Source organism: Thermobia domestica, chromosome 9, assembly GCF_964235325.1.
Source record: "Thermobia domestica chromosome 9, izTheDome1.hap1.1, whole genome shotgun sequence".
Classification (NCBI taxonomy): Eukaryota; Metazoa; Arthropoda; class Insecta; order Zygentoma; family Lepismatidae; genus Thermobia; species Thermobia domestica.
The window spans coordinates 173231787-173248027 of NC_137462.1; the positions used below are offsets into that span (position 1 = coordinate 173231787).

Genomic DNA, 16241 nt, shown 5'->3' on the forward strand with positions numbered 1-16241 from the left:
AAATCTTTTTATAGTATTATACCATGGTTTTCTTACGCAAGCTCTCATTCCTTCATTAGTACTGTAAACAAAACCATTCGCTACAAAACAATTATCGCAAATATGTGTACTCCTACCTTTTGTTAATGACTTACAACCACAATTACTGCATTTTAATGGTCTAGAGCTATAATTTGACAACAACTCCTTTAAGGTAATTATTGGACGTAACTTTACCAACTCTTCCTCTGTGTACAAAAATTTAGGTATTAACATTCTCCAAAAATCAATAACTGTATATACGTTGTTTTTATCTTTTAAGTCTATCTTACTAACATACTTAAAATACTGATAAAAATTAAATCTATCTAGTGCATCTAGTTCATCCTCATCCTTCTCAAAATAATCTAAAAATCTATTGTGTATAGCTTCCATATTTATCTTAAAACAAAACTTTTATGGATATAAACCATAAAAGTACTTAAGCTTAATAATATTTAATCATTTTTAATCATATACATAACATCACTAAAAGAATACCCTTGATTTAGAAGATTTAAAACCTTAACACAAAGATGACCACATATAACGGAATTAAAGTCTTGTATTCGTTCGTCATTGTAAAATAAGTTTTTGGTACCAAGATATTGTACTAGCTGCTTAGGAGGAACACCACCATAAGAATCGAACATGTACTTTATGTTGTTATCTTTCCAATAGCATATCCAATGAGTACCAATGTTTTCTGATTTATCAAGGTTAACTATACCACACTCATTTATATAAGGTTTTTGTGGAAGTTCATCACTCATAAATACACCTCTAAATCGTTTTATCTTTAATTCTTTAACCAACCTCTCTATATCGAAGTTGGTCAATGGTTTTAGTTTTTTGACTTCTTTGGTTTACCTGCTCCCTGCTTTTCTTCCATAGCCATATTGTGTCTTTTTTGTTCTTCAAGTTCTTATTTATTCTTCTTAGCATCCAGTACAGTTTTAGTAATCGCTGCTGCACCACCTGCTAATGAGCCAACTGCTCCTAAAGCTGCTAAAATGGCTGGAATTGTAAAGATAAAACCACCCATATGCTCTTTCTTAATCTTTTTCATTTGTGCAGTAGTTAAAGTTAAATTCATTCCTTTACCTTCTTTCATTTTCTTAGATTTATCACTAAGTTGTTTCTTTGTTAATACATGATCAATATTTAGATCCTTTAGTTCGTTATAAGGAACACTAAACATACAACCTTTAATAGAACACATCTTCCTATTTATTTAAGAGAAAATCTTAGTTTGTAAAAATACAGTTGTTGTTGCTCCACCAAAATCAATTAAGGAATCATTCTCATCTGTTATCCTTATCTCAAAATTGTCAACCTTGTCTTTGGATATAGGGAAAAATAATGGATAAGTAGGCTCGTAAATGATGCTATGTTTAAACTCGGCATCTGTTTTAAATGATGCTATGATCCCTGTTTCTCTATGTGTGTATTCTGTATCTTTAACAAACATGCCATCTGCTATATTACAGTGAACATTTATAGTATCAAACGGATGAAACTTCGGCAATTTACTTCCAATATGAGTTTTATTCTTTTCTAAAACTTCAAAAACATTAAACCCGAGGACAGTACCTATACCCCCAATTGTAACATCATTACTATCAGTTTCTATTTTAACTCTATTTCTTAAATGATCTTCTGATAATGTTATGTTGATGGATTGAAATCTTAAATATTCATTAAGACTGTTTAAGCTGTATTGCCCTTCTGGTATAAAAACTTGTCTATCACCATATGAGAAACTGTTTCTTTCTGTTGTTATGTTTGGGGTTAGATATGTAATGTAAAACCCAACTAGTCCTATACTTAAATAGTTGCTCCTGTTGTCTAATTCATAATGGAGTTTCTTCTTTAAAACAGAAGTATCACTCGTTAGCTTAAATACCTTAGCCATTTATTATATAATAAATGAATGAGTTTGATTTACCTAGAGATATTCCAAGAGAGAAAGTAATCAAGTTAATTGAAGATGTCATTCAAAAGTTAGAATACAATTTAAAGAAGAAAAAGTGAAAACTACGAATTGTTAAGTATGCATACTACACTTTGATCACCTTGTCAGTTATACTTTCTGCAACAACTGGGTTTATTAATATTTTTATACCTGTAACAATTTACTCGATATTAACAACGTCTCTTGCAACTGGAAGTGCTATAATAACAGGTTTGTCTTCTAAGTTAAACATAAGCATAAGAAAAGATGAATATAAAACCATTGTCACTTGTATTTACTCATTTAAAGGACAGTTAGAGATGATAATAACACTAAATGGTGAAATGGATAGCGAATATATAAAAGATACGTTGCTTAAGATCAGAGAACAACTTAAAGATATAAGATCATAAAAGAGTCGATTTTCTCTATAATAAATGAGTAAGAAAACTATTAATTGGGATGTACAAGAGATGATAAAAGAAACAACAGTTAAGAAAAGAAATGGAGAGTTTATACCTGATGATATTCGTTGTCTTATCGTAGGTTCATCTGGGAGTGGTAAAACGTTTTTGCTATTTAATTTTTTATTACAGCCAGGTTGGTTAAACAATAATTACTTCTACATATATTCTAAAAGCATGAATCAGCCAAAGTATGAGCAGTTAAAAGATCGATTTGAAAAAGCAGAACAAAAATTCAATAAACAAATAGCGACGTTCTTAAGCGGTAATGATTCTATTGTACCTATTGATGAATGTGAAGAATACTCTGTCGTTGTGTTTGATGATTACATTTTAGAGAATCAAGATACTGTTAGAAATTACTTTACAAGAGGTAGGCATAGACATTTAGACTGTTTCTATCTTGCACAAACATATTCAAAAGTGCCTAAACAGCTTATAAGAGATAACGTTACCTTCCTATGCATATTCAGACAAGATGATACTAATCTTAAACATGTGTATAATGAGTTTGTTGGAGGAGATACGTCTTATGATAAATTTAAAGAGATATGTTCAAAATGTTGGCAAGAAGTTTATGGTTTTATAGTAATTGATATGACAAGGAAGGTAAACAATGGTAAGTATAGGAACAAGATAAAACACTTCTTAAACGTTTGATGTTTATTGACGTTTATTTATGTTCTTTCACGTTTATTGACGTTTGTTCGTTTTCTATATAATAAATGGATGAGAAAGATATTAATAAGAATATCAAGTTGAAGGAGTTCCTGATAAAGGGCTTCAAATCTTGGAAGAAAGAAAGAGCAGGTATATACGATAAATTTAAAACACAAGAACAACCTGTAATTGATGCTATTCAAAATTTAGGAAGTGAGATCAAAGAAGTAGCAGAACAAAATAAAAATCTAATAACTGAACTTGTTCCAGTTGTACATAAGACGGCTTCAATAGATCCTAGTCTACTAAAAACACCTAAAAAGATAACTTATGATAGTTCTCCAAGTAGTAGTGATACACCTATAACGGGAGAAATAAAACAAATGAGAAAACAAATTAAAGACAAAGTGGAAGGAGTAGAACCTTTAACAACAGCACAATCATTTGGTAAGATTGCAACGAAATATTATAGTAAAAGAAATGATAGTGTATTTGGAATAAGAACTGTAGAAGATGGAAAAATAATAAATAAGGTAGGAAATTCTGAAGTTAAAGTGAATGGTAATGATTTGATAATTAATGGTAAAACTTATAAAGGAACAGAAGGTCTATGGGAGTTGTTAACGATGAATACTAATAAAACCATTGAAGATTATGATGATGACGATTTTGAACAGTACAAGGAAATAATAATAGAATCAGATGCTGCCTTCCAAAAATATAATCGAGATAAAAAAGTAGCATCTAATAGAGGTACTAAGTACATTAATATTATCAAGCCTATTTGGGATAATTATATTAAACCATCATTACCTCCAACTCCTAAAAGGACTGGTGAAGGAATTAAACAATATATAGAGATAGCTAAAGAATATATATGGATGGATGATGTGAAAAAGTTAATTGATCGGTTAATAGTTATAGATGGAGAAGAAAAGGCTGGTAATAATAACTTTTATAATGAGAAAGTAGGTATAGTGAGTATGATTAATAATAAGCTTTCACAATTTATTCCTAATGATCCAAAAGGTATAGGTTATTTGATTAAGATCTTAAATACATTACCACCACGATTTTGGAATGATGAGAAGCTTGGAAAAGGATTAGTAAATGATTTGATTAATAAACTTCCAGTTGAATTACATATTCCAGGTTTCAGATTTTGCGGGCCTGGGACTAAGCTTCAAGAAAGGTTAGAAAGAGGTGATGAAGGTATTAACCCATTAGATGAGGCTTGTAAAGAACACGATATATACTACAGAGACAATAAAGATACAGAGTCAAGACATATTGCAGATAAGGAACTAGAAACTAAAGCATGGAAAAGAGCATTTAGTAGTGATGCGTCAATTGGTGAACGATTAGCTGCTTTTGGAGTTGGTACTGCTATGAATGCTAAGGTTAAGTTAGGATGGGGATTATAAGTTTTTAATTGTTATTATGTATGATTCTTTTATGGGTATATCCCATAAAAGCGTTCTTTCAAGATTTTCTTTATAATAAATGGATAGTGTTGAGAGTTACGAGTTACAGAGCTTTAAAGCTAACACAAGAACATTTAATAATTTGAATGAAGCTAACAAAGATATTGAGTTTGATTTCGATGTGGGTGATGGCTTTATACATCCACACAAAGCAGATTGTCATATGACTTTTGAAGTTGTTGGTGCATCAGTTGGAGGAACATTTGGTGCAAATGATACTATAAAACTTGTAGATAACTTCTTACCATTCTTCTTTTCTCAAATTGAGGTTAGAAAGCATGGAGTTGTTATAGATAAGATTGAGCTACCTGGAATAACATCTACAGCTATTGGAACATTAAAGATTTCCAAACCAGAAGTTGAATATTTAAAACAAGCAGGATTTGAAACAGATGATAAACTTGGTCTAAGAAAGGACTTTAGTGTTTTGTACCCATTAAGATTAATTCCTGGCTTTTTAAGTGATTATAAAGAGGTTATGTGGAAAGGTGGATTGAGAATAACATTTACAAAAGCTAACAACAATAACGATGTCTTGTATAAATGGACTGGATCAGGAGCAGGTGCAGCAGCTCCTCATAATGGAAAAATAACAATAAAAAGTATGGAGATAAGAATGCCTATTGTTGAATACGAATCTAGTTATGAAAACAAGTTAAAGTTGAATATTCTTAAAGAACCTAAAATCATGTTTTCATTCCATACTTATCAGTGTGTTCAGAAGACTGTTGTAGGTTCTTTCTTGGAGTTTGATGTTACTACTCAATTTAATTCTAGACAATTTGATATGCCTGATTTCGTAGTTGTAATGTTCCAAACTGATAGAAGTGGTAAACAAACAGCAGATGCAAGTAAGTTTGATCATTGTAAGGTAAAGAATATCTATCTTAAGAATGGAAGGAATGAGGTATTTCCAAAAGAATCTAGAAACTTAGATATTGCTAACAAGGATTATTTTAAGATGTATGAAGATTATACTGCATTTAAGAGAATAACATGTGGCAACACCGAAATGTACTATGACCCTAAAGAGTTTATAGATAATAGACCAATGTATGTGATTAATTGTAGTAAGAGGAAGAATGTATCGGTAAATGAGAGAACAAACATAAAGATTGTAGTAGACTTTGCAGAAGCTGTGGTTGCTAATACTATATGTTATGCGATTTTAATTGGACAAAAGAACTTTACATATGATCCCAAGAATGAGAAAGTAGTAGAAGAGTTTTAGATAGTTAAATGTATGTTTGTATTGTTTTATTAAAGTTTTTCCATAAACAAAATTGATAAAAAATGATTAAATATTTTTTGGTGAAGATAAAAATTGAAGTGTTCATTGATTTTCTATATAATAAATACGATGTCAAGTCATATTGAGCTTTTAAATAAACTTGGAACTCTTGAACAAAAACAAGTTATTGGATTAAGAGAATTAGAATTAAATACAGAATATAAGATTGTGAAAATGGAAAAGAATAAAACTAAGTTTGGGAAGAGCATTTTAGCTGAGTGTGAGGAGTTTAAGGTCTTTCTTCCACCTAGATTTACAAAACACTTAACAGATAAAATGATTGATGAGATCGTTAAAGATGGAATAAAAATCAAATACACTGGTTTAAAAGATAATTATCCAACTGTTGAGTTCTGTATGTAAATTTTCTGTATGCAAATGAGGATTGGTTTTATGAATTTCTCATAAAACGAACATTTTCCTTATAATAAATAAACTATGGCTAATTATTTGAATAAAAAAATGATGTTAAAGCATTGAGATTCCTTCGCATAGATGAGTTAGAAAAAGGTAAAGCGTACGAGATAACATTATGGAAATTGATTCAAACACAGCGTTATGGTCAAAGAGTTTTAGTACATTTAGATGAGAAATATAAGACGTTATTACCACAAAGATATAATGATGAAACTGAGCAAGTATTGAAAGATTTGAAAAAGTATAAGCTGCTTGTTAAGTATGAAGGTTTGAAAGATTTAGATAATGGTTATAAAATACATCAGTTTTACTTTAGAAATAAATCCAAAAAATAACAAAAATTAAACTTGTAATTTTAAGTATGTTTTAAGTGTATGTGTTTTTATGGTTTCATTATTAATATCTGAACTTGTAATTTTTTTAAGTGTATAAGTTTTTTATAGTTTCAAGATTATAAAAACTAAGACCTTTGGATATACAGAACATAATGTCATTTAAATTTTAAAGATACATGTATAAATAAGGGATTTATTTGAGTTTTTTGTAAGTATATCCTTAGAGTTATGCAATTTATAAGACATTCAATAGATAGGAAATTTATTTGTCTATTGATTGTCGTTTGAATTTTGAAAATCGGTTAATATTTGACGAAGTTACAGCAAGTTCAAAATTTCGGGAATTTTTTACGGGTTTATTTTTGAGTTTTCGGGAAAACGTTATTCTTTAAAAAAGTCTTAAAATTTTATTTGACTTATGGTAGTATTTTTATTTCTTCGATTTGTTGAAATTTTGTGGAGATATTGAAAAAGGGAAAAGTATCCTGTGGGTTATGCAACCATTTGTGCATTTTAGAACATTGGTTAAGTTATTAGTATTCATTTGCCGTTTGAATTTTTGAAATCGGTTAATTAGGGACCGAGGTATTAAATAATAACGTTATTTGGGGGTGGGACTTCCAGTGTTGTCAACTCATTTTTAACAATTATCATATTTATTAGTAATGGGGTGAATTCATCCCGATATGTTTTAAAGCGATATCTTGAAAAATTAAAATCCTGGAACGTTCCGAAAAAATATATTGAGTTGGAGACACTGACTTTTTCTTTTTTGAACATTAATGTTTTAACTAAATTTGCCGGTTAGGTGACTATGTTCAAACAGTTACTCACTTATTCAATAGATGGTGTTGCATGCGGTATGTTTCAGTTATAAAAGCTAGAGAGTTGCGGACAGATTTTGCATCAAGGATTTTCTTCAAAGTGATGATCTTGAATCGAAAAAAGCGGGACAGACAACAAGCCGTGACAGCTAGGACAGACAGCCAGGACGGACAGTTTTGGTGTTGTTATTATTACATACTCAGAAGAAAGAGAGAAGGAAACGATTGCACTTACATATTGGTGTGAGGAGAAGAGAAAGAGAATCGAATTCCAAGTCACGTTCTAAGAAGAAAGGAGAGAGGCTATAAATCTAATACATATATGTATGCTCATGCTTCTCTCAACTAAATGTATCTGTGTGCGTGTGTGCGATGAGAGCAAGTGTATATACATGTATCTGTAGCAGCTGTATGCAATATACTAAACTTTAATTTCGTATTACTCAGCTATTAGTAGACCGATTTTGATCAAACAAAAACTATTTTTTCAATCAAAGACAGCGCTTTAAGTTATAAGTTTTAGATGTAAGTTTTTATGATTTTAAATGTCATAAAAGCATATTCAATCTCACTTGGGGTATCCTTCTGTGTTAAAGTACAATAGTCAGGGGTGGCTTCATAATTTTTTTGACAGTTAGGGGGTGGAGGGGGAAAGTGGGGCAAAACATACATGTCCCCTACTTAATATTATTAACGAAGGTATGAAATGTAGACGATAAGTAAAGAGCGAGATGAGAAATGATTATTGTGGTGGAAGATATTATGTGAGTCGCGGAATAAAAAATTTTAAAAAATGGAAAGTTACATGCTAAGTATTGCATTGTACGAACCAGAAACATGGATATTTTGGAAAGGAAACAAAAACACATTGTATCTGAATCCTCCGAAATTTATGTATTGGGAAGAATAGAAAAACATGGCTGATTTAAATGATAAATCAATAAGTGGCATTAGAAATAATAGTAGTGAAGGAATATAGGGCATCAAAATGATGGACCCAATTTCAGAAGTAGTTTCTCTAAAATCTAATAAATATAGGTATGTTATTGTGAGACGTGCGCTTCGAAAGCTTAACTTTCAAAATTTAGTTTCCACTTTCTACCGCTAAGATTCAGCAGAGAGACAATGAAATAAATCGCTGATATTGACCGCAAGATCCTACAAAGGGTTTGACAGGAGATAGACTTTCGCCTTGATATGTGCCATGTTACGCGAGGTGCTCACACAGAACACTTGTGATATGTTTGAACTCTGACAGTTTACCTATCTTAGAACATGTCTCACAATAACATATGTTTATTAGATTCACAGAATAAATTACTGAAATCGGGACCACCACTTTGACTTGCCTTGTATTTGTGAAATAATTTTAAATGAGGCCTGTCTTCAATTGACCCTCACACCATAAGTTGAATGCGAGTAGAGATAAGGAAAGGTCAGTTGTTTGTGTGGGTATATCCAACTTACTAACTGGTTGTGGCAGTTCAGTTACATCGTGAACTTGCGTAAGGACACAGTGAACATGGGACCTCCACAGAGCGTCCTAAGGGCGTGTATGCTGTACGAGTTCAAACTGTGGTAAAACGCCACTGCAGCGGGGCGGAAGATATGCCAAGCCTTTAGAAAGAGTGTTGTGACTATGCGGACAGAGCAGCGGCGACAAAACACTCAAAGACGCACCAAGCGCCGGAAGACTAACACATGTATTAGATGATCTTCAGGCAACAATTGAGGAGAACAGTGGCCAGACATGTGAGGAACTGGGACTACAATTAAGTGTGAGTGGAGAAACCATTCGGCAACACCTCCATCAACTTGGGAAGCACTACAAGTTGGTTCGATGGGTCCCACATGATTTGACTCCGGGCCAGAAGGTGCCGTGTTCAAGAAAAACTCAAAACCCTGGAGCCAGCACTTCTGAATCGCAAAGGATCCTCCTGTTACAGAACAACGCTAAGCTCTACCTGGCTTGAATGACCCGAGACAGTAGTATTTCCCATTGTACGCCTTAGATGGGGAATACTATTGCATCTGCCACATTCCCCGGACATTGCATCGTCCAATTATCACCTGTTCCCTTCCTTGGACAATCACCTTAGAGGACGCCAGTTCAAATCCCTAGTAGAGGTGCAAAATGCACTTGATATTTTCTTTGCTTCACGGCCCACCAAATTCTACCGCAATGGAATAAATGGCCTTCCAGAACGTTGGCAGAAGGTTGTCGATGCTGATGGGGACTATTTTTGATCTTCCAGGTACGTCTTAGGTGACATATCGATGTTCGAATGTGGTGGGTGAAAAGGCGACATAACTTTATTGGTTACCCTTATATGATAACTGTACTGGTAGAGGTACAAACTCGATCCCTCTAGCTCAAAAACCTTCCTATTGCCCAATGACTTTGGCATAAATTTAATTAGGTCTACAAGCATTCTTTATTCTAGTCGTCCATCCCTCTCGATTTTTACATTCCAGAAAGGCCATGTCATCTTTATTTAATTTAAATACAATCATCAGAAACCAGTTATCCATGTGCTCAAATCACATTATCATAAGTTCTTCAAATATAACATTCCTATTGTTATACGCATTTTAAAGAAGTTTTAAACAACTGTGTGGTATTTTCCTATAGTCAGGAAAACAATTACACCCGGAAAAATAGGTACCACTAAGCATGTTATAAATATATTGTAAATGTTATTATTATTTTAAATGAGAAAGAAAAACAAAGTAAAAAGTTAGATGCGTCTTGAGTTTCCTATTCAACCATATCCAATAAAATTACTGACTATACAATGTTATATATATGTAACATCTTAAGCTCACCTGAGACTAATATCTTTAAATAGATCCTTTAGCTCAGAATTTCGTTTCTTGAAGTGCTCAATATCGTTGAGAGCTTTTGTCAACTTCTTCATTAAATTTTCATTTGTCTTTGATATGTGGAAGAATGGCGCTGCCATCATTATCAGTACCACTAACCACACACCAAGTAGTATTGGTAGTCCTCGTCCCCATCTCACCAGCCTCCAAAGCCACATGGTTACATTCTGAAATGCAAAAAAAAAAAAAAAAAAAAAATGAGGTAAAAAATACGTTAGAAGAACTGATCGAAGGGCATGGGTGAATAAGTATAGTGTAGGACCCTAGATGATCTTGGGACGACAAGTGGGTGGTGTGTAGGTACTCCCAAGGTACATTAATCGTTTATCCCTCAAGTTTCAAACCTCAACTCTCATTGGTTCATGAGAAATAGCGCAAAATCGGAAAAGTGGGATTAATGTATTTCTCGAGAACGGCTTGATCGACTTTGTTCAAACTTAGATGTACGTATAGGTGTATACAAGGGCTTTTTTTAAAAAAAAAAAAAAATTAACAGCTCCCTGACCATTTCACACCCCTCAAACAATTCTATTCAATATTTTGAGACCCTTTTGACCTATGATGGTCTGCGAGCACAATTATGATAAAATGTCGCTTTAACCCTACAATCCAAAATTTTATCACAGGTACACCATGGACAAAATTAGCAAAAACCAACCATACTACATCTATAAGGGAGCAATTGCAAAATGAACAGCTATTTATGTAGCTTTAAGGTATTTGCTACGTGAATGAATGAGAAATCACACCTGAAAAAAGCCAAACTCACTGAAGCCCCATTTGATGGCCTGTGGTTTCACGATCCCCATTTTGAGCCAAAGTGAAATTGTTGATATTGGTGTTTATTTCATATGAATCAGTCAGCCTGAACATGAATACGAGGTTAAAATTGTCATTAGACCCCCGTAAGTATCCCATTTGAGGATGCCTGAAGTTTCAGTGTGTGTTCATATAAAAAATCAATGTTACCTATCTACAGTAGGGTGGAGCGAAAAAAAAGTTGTGCAATCAAATAGCACTAGGTGCCAAAAGTTATGTATTGACTAGTATAACATTCGTAAATTTTTTCATAATTTTTTAACTTCATCTTCATTCCCCGCAAGAGCCTTAAATGTTTGAAATTTTGATAAAAATTTGAATTTTCTTGAAAATACTGAAATCTTTTAAAGCTTCCCAATAAAATCGAACTAGGTGACAAAAGTTGCATTATAAGTAGATAGACTACACCATTCATGATTTTTAAAATAATTTGCATCTTCATCACCCGCAAGGGCCTGAAATTTTGCAATTTTTATGGTATATTCTAAGGCATATTCAAGAGCATTTAGATGGCGCAACAGTGGGTCCTCAAAAATTCTAGAGAACTATATAAAAACGTTTAACCAATTGTGGGGGATTGTCCCCTCTAATAATGTATTTTTTATGTATTTTTGATGTATTGAGATGTATTTTTGGGGGGAGAAATGTGATAATTAGTGTCCGATTGCCACAAAGGAAAGTGACACGAAATTGATGTCCGCCAGAATAAGCCTCAAATATGCCCGCTTCCCAATGTTGAAGGCAATTCTGGTCCCCTGATTCTCCAGAGCATCGTTTTTCAACTTCATAAATATTTTGAAAATTGCTATTTAAAAAAAAAAAGGGTATTACTCGACCCCCTCCCAATGTTGAAGACAGATATGTGCCGGTGATTGTGAGGATTTACCAATCGTTAATTTTCAAACGCTTGAAGGAAAAAGACGTCAGAAACCTTAGCACAGACGAAACCTTAGCACTATGTGGGATATTTGCAAAGCAATCTCTATTGGTGAGTTTTCACCGAACTTTGTATCAGGAAGTTAGAGAAAATTATTCTATGCCAGATGGATAACTACTGCCAACCAGGACCGTAACTTATGGAGGCAGGGGGTAACTACCCCCCAGGGAAACTCATAGCCGTTCGAGGGGGGACCCATTTTAAGACAAAATTTTCTTACTTCATATACGATACGAACGTGAAATTATAAATGAAGCATCAAACAGGTTCACTACATAAGACCTACCTAAACAAAACTTCACACAAAAGGTGCATAAAACAAAAATGCGTAGTGGGCCATTTCAGTAAAAAATATCTAATATTAGGGGCCCTAGAAATAATATTTATTCGTATGGCTTTGAAATTTGTCAATATTGTCCTCTTAATTAATTTGTTATGTATGGAACGGGTCCAGAGGCGTAGCAAACAGCCCCGCAGACATTGCCATGCGGGAGGTAGTGATGGGTAAATTCCCGGGAAGATATTTTTCGGGAATATTCCCAGGAAATTCCCCAAAATGGGAATATTCCGGGAATTTATTTGCAATCACAAAAAAGTGCATTCTATTACTATATTATGATTTCAAAATTAAATTAGTTTTTTTTTATCACAGTGTATTATAACTGTTGTCTCCAGAGGATTCTTTAAAATGTATATTCTGAACGGTATTATGTTATTTTAATATTTTATTATATTTAGAGAGTATTCATAAATGTATATTTACTTACAATATGTTCTATGCAAGTAAGTATGTGGGGAAAATGTTATAGTAATTCCACATACTTTTTCAGCGCTAAACAGTTTAAATTTATATGTAAGTGGATTTTCTAAACTTGATTCTACTACTGACATTGTAAACATATTAAATTTTTAAATGTTATAAATAAATTAGTTTGGATAACTACCAGAAGACACATGTCTCACCATTTTATCCACATTTGCTCATACATATTTATGTTCATAATATTTGCTTGGTACTGACTTATCTTTATAGTTTTGCATGTAACGTTGCCACACGACCTTACGACCTTTCCTCCTATCTATTTCTCGAAATTTCACGCGTTAATTCACATATAAGAGAAGTTCGAGTACCTCTTCAGAAATTCGAATCAGAGACAGGAGACAGACCGGCATCTATTATTAACGGTGGTTCGGGGGCATATTGATGCTACTTCACCTCTATTTCTATAGAAATTCTACATTACTTTACAAACGGGTTCCTTTTCATCATTTGTAAATTAGTTGTTTGCTACTTTTTAGTGCAAATGGAAATGGAACTTAAAAAGTCATATTATTAGTTATATAAAGTACAGTCAATGAAGTTTAACTTTTTAACCTCTACATTATTTAAAACCTAGAAGTAAATCGTAATAAATAAAAATAAAGTTATTAATTATATGGTTATTATAATTTGGAAGATAAAGTAAATAAATGGAAATAAATTCCTTCCCGGGAATTTATATGCTAGGGAAAAAACCAGGAATATTCCCATTTTTTATTTTCCTTCCCGCCGGGAATATTCCCACTGCCCATCACTAGCGGGAGGGCCTACAGGCTCCGGGGGCCCATAAAGAGTAAGAGAAAGGTGGAAAGAGGGGGCCCAAGAATTAGAAAAACAACTTTTCTAGGGGCCCAAATACGCGTATTAATGCTCCCTCCCTCCCTCCCCCCCCAGAAAAATCTAAGTTACGGAGCTGCTGCAAACAGAGTGCTTAGAGTGTACAGTAGGCCACAGAAAATCTTGATGTACAAAATCCGCGAGATAGGCATCCCAACTAACGTCTGCTCCAAGATTAATTACGCCTGGTAGTAGCTAGCACAGTAGTGTGAAGTTGCCTTTACTGTTAAAATCACAAATCGTAAAGAGTATTTTTGTGCAGGAGTGGAGCGAGATGCTGGCTGACGAAATGACAAAAAAGAGCCTTTGGATGTTTGTACTGATAGTAAACAGCGCAATACCAGAAAAAAATATACGGACACCAGAGGCGCCGATGAGAAGATAACAGTCAGGGGACTTAAATAATCTTACAATTAACTCAAATGAGGATTATAAAAACAACTTATTTTAAATGACTATACATATATGCGTATCAAATAATATACTTATAGATTATGCGGTATATGTATTAGGTTATTCTTTTAACTAAACACAAAGTCTTGCGCTGAGTTTTGAAACTATTAACAATAGTCCTACCTGCAAATCAATCAAAGTATAAATGGATTATTGAGGGGAAGAACCCAGCCTCTAATGAAAATTTTGGGTGTCTAACAGGGCCTGAGTTCTTAGGTTCCGGCGCCATTGATTGATATGTAATATTATTTGGAAAGAAGAACTTGTTCGATTTCATTATTCGTTAAATGACTTTTGAAACTGTTCAATTTTGGTATGCAGTAATTTATTTGTAAATATTAAAAATGCAAAATTCGATAACACACAAATGAGTTGGAAAATCTATTCGTACTAAGCGTATTTCCCCTTAGATTGTAAATATAACTGAAAGTTCTTGATTTGAATAATATTTGTGAAAATTTTGACACTGAGACACAAAGAGAAAAAACGAGAATATAGTGTCAATAAACAACAATTTAAAAATGCACGAAATTATCGGTTAATATCAAATATAGAACCATTAACAGAATTAACTCTGTAACTCGTTTTTTCCATTCATTTTTCTTTATTTTCAGGATTACATCATCACTTAATTTCTCCACTGGAGATTATCTTTCATTTAGCAGCATCCAACTGAAGCTCACCCTTGTAAATGAAATATTTTAAAAAGTTGTTAAGGAGAGACTCGAACTCGGATCACCAGTCTAGAAAACCACAATGCTAACCACTCACCTAAAGCGTTACTTATTTGGGCGCGATTCAATATAGAGCTTTTTCTGTTCATGACGTTCTGTTCATTTTCAATAAAGAGTTAATATACTGAATTTCAGCTCCGTAAGTCTAACGGTTTGTGAGATACTCAAAAATTCGGATCCCCTCTACCCCTTAAGATCAGTGACGACGCCAGAGGGGGGCAAAGGGGCGAGCGTTCCCCTAGTAGCTACTTCTGCCCCCCTGACTGCCACCTAGACTGCCCCCCAGACTCCTACCATCTTTAAACTTTCTACATGTAGTATTTTATATCAGTATCATAACCAATCTCATTGTCAAATTGTAGTCTACTTTCCATACATTTACTATGTGGCAGATTAGTCCTCAAGCTTTCTTCTTTGAGTGTCTGGGTATGCACGCATATTTCTGTTTTCTAATTTATCGCATTTGAGGTAAATTTTAGTTATACTTCTTTCTATGATTTTTAATTATTGTGCCTAGCGAACAATAGTAGATTTGGTCAACTTGTTTTCTTCTCATTGGATCAACTTCGATTGGAAACAAAAGAAAGGTAGAACCAGTTACGTAACTTGTTTGTATTTATCCAGGTTTGAAGTTTTCACTTTCATATTTTGGTTTAATTAAAGGTTCTATACTTCTTTTTTCTGAAACATTCTCGGCTTTCAATATTCAGAGGATGTGCTTATAACAGCTTATTTTGCAACTACCAGGGCTTAATTTTTTGAAGGGGATAAAAAGAGTTGTGTTTTCCCTTCCTGCAAATGATAATAATAAATTTATGGAATTAAATTTGATTTCCAATAAAACGTATTGTCCGAGTGCTGATCTTTAGTTAGTAATTGGTTTACACTAGTGCTCCCTTACTTATTTTGTTTCAAAGTACTGACGTGACGTCTACCGTATTGACTAGGAACTGCTCAAAAATTTGTAGCCCAACCCAGAAGGAATGAATGTGGAATGGTGAAGTTTTACTTCTTCTACACTTCCCCCAGTTTTTGCAGAAAAGTTAAAAAAATCTGAAGATTTCCTCGCACCACTGTTCGTAGCACTACCCCTAATAGATCTAAAATGGCGTCCTTTCAAATGTTATTTAATTTTGGGAAATAAGTACACGTAATAGTTAGACGGAGCTAAATCTGCGGAAAAAGAATGATGATCTGGACATTTAAATCCTAGATTATGCAATGCCAGTTGTGTTCGCAGGGGCTTGATGGACAGGTGTATTCTCCTGAAGGAACAGAATTCCTTTCTTTTCATTTTCCGCGGCGTTGAAC

General features: G+C 33.4%; 1 protein-coding gene across 3 annotated transcripts in view; it reads right to left on the reverse strand.

Annotated features, from left to right (window-relative positions):
- Positions 1-16241, reverse strand: part of LOC145695218 (alpha-(1,6)-fucosyltransferase-like) — a 250604-nt gene that overhangs the window by 200914 nt on the left and 33449 nt on the right. For all 3 annotated transcript variants that reach the window (XM_081772207.1, XM_081772206.1, XM_081772208.1), the window contains exon 2: positions 10274-10497. In XM_081772207.1, the coding sequence (XP_081628333.1) occupies positions 10274-10497 (224 nt within the window). The remainder of the gene's footprint in view (positions 1-10273; positions 10498-16241) is intronic.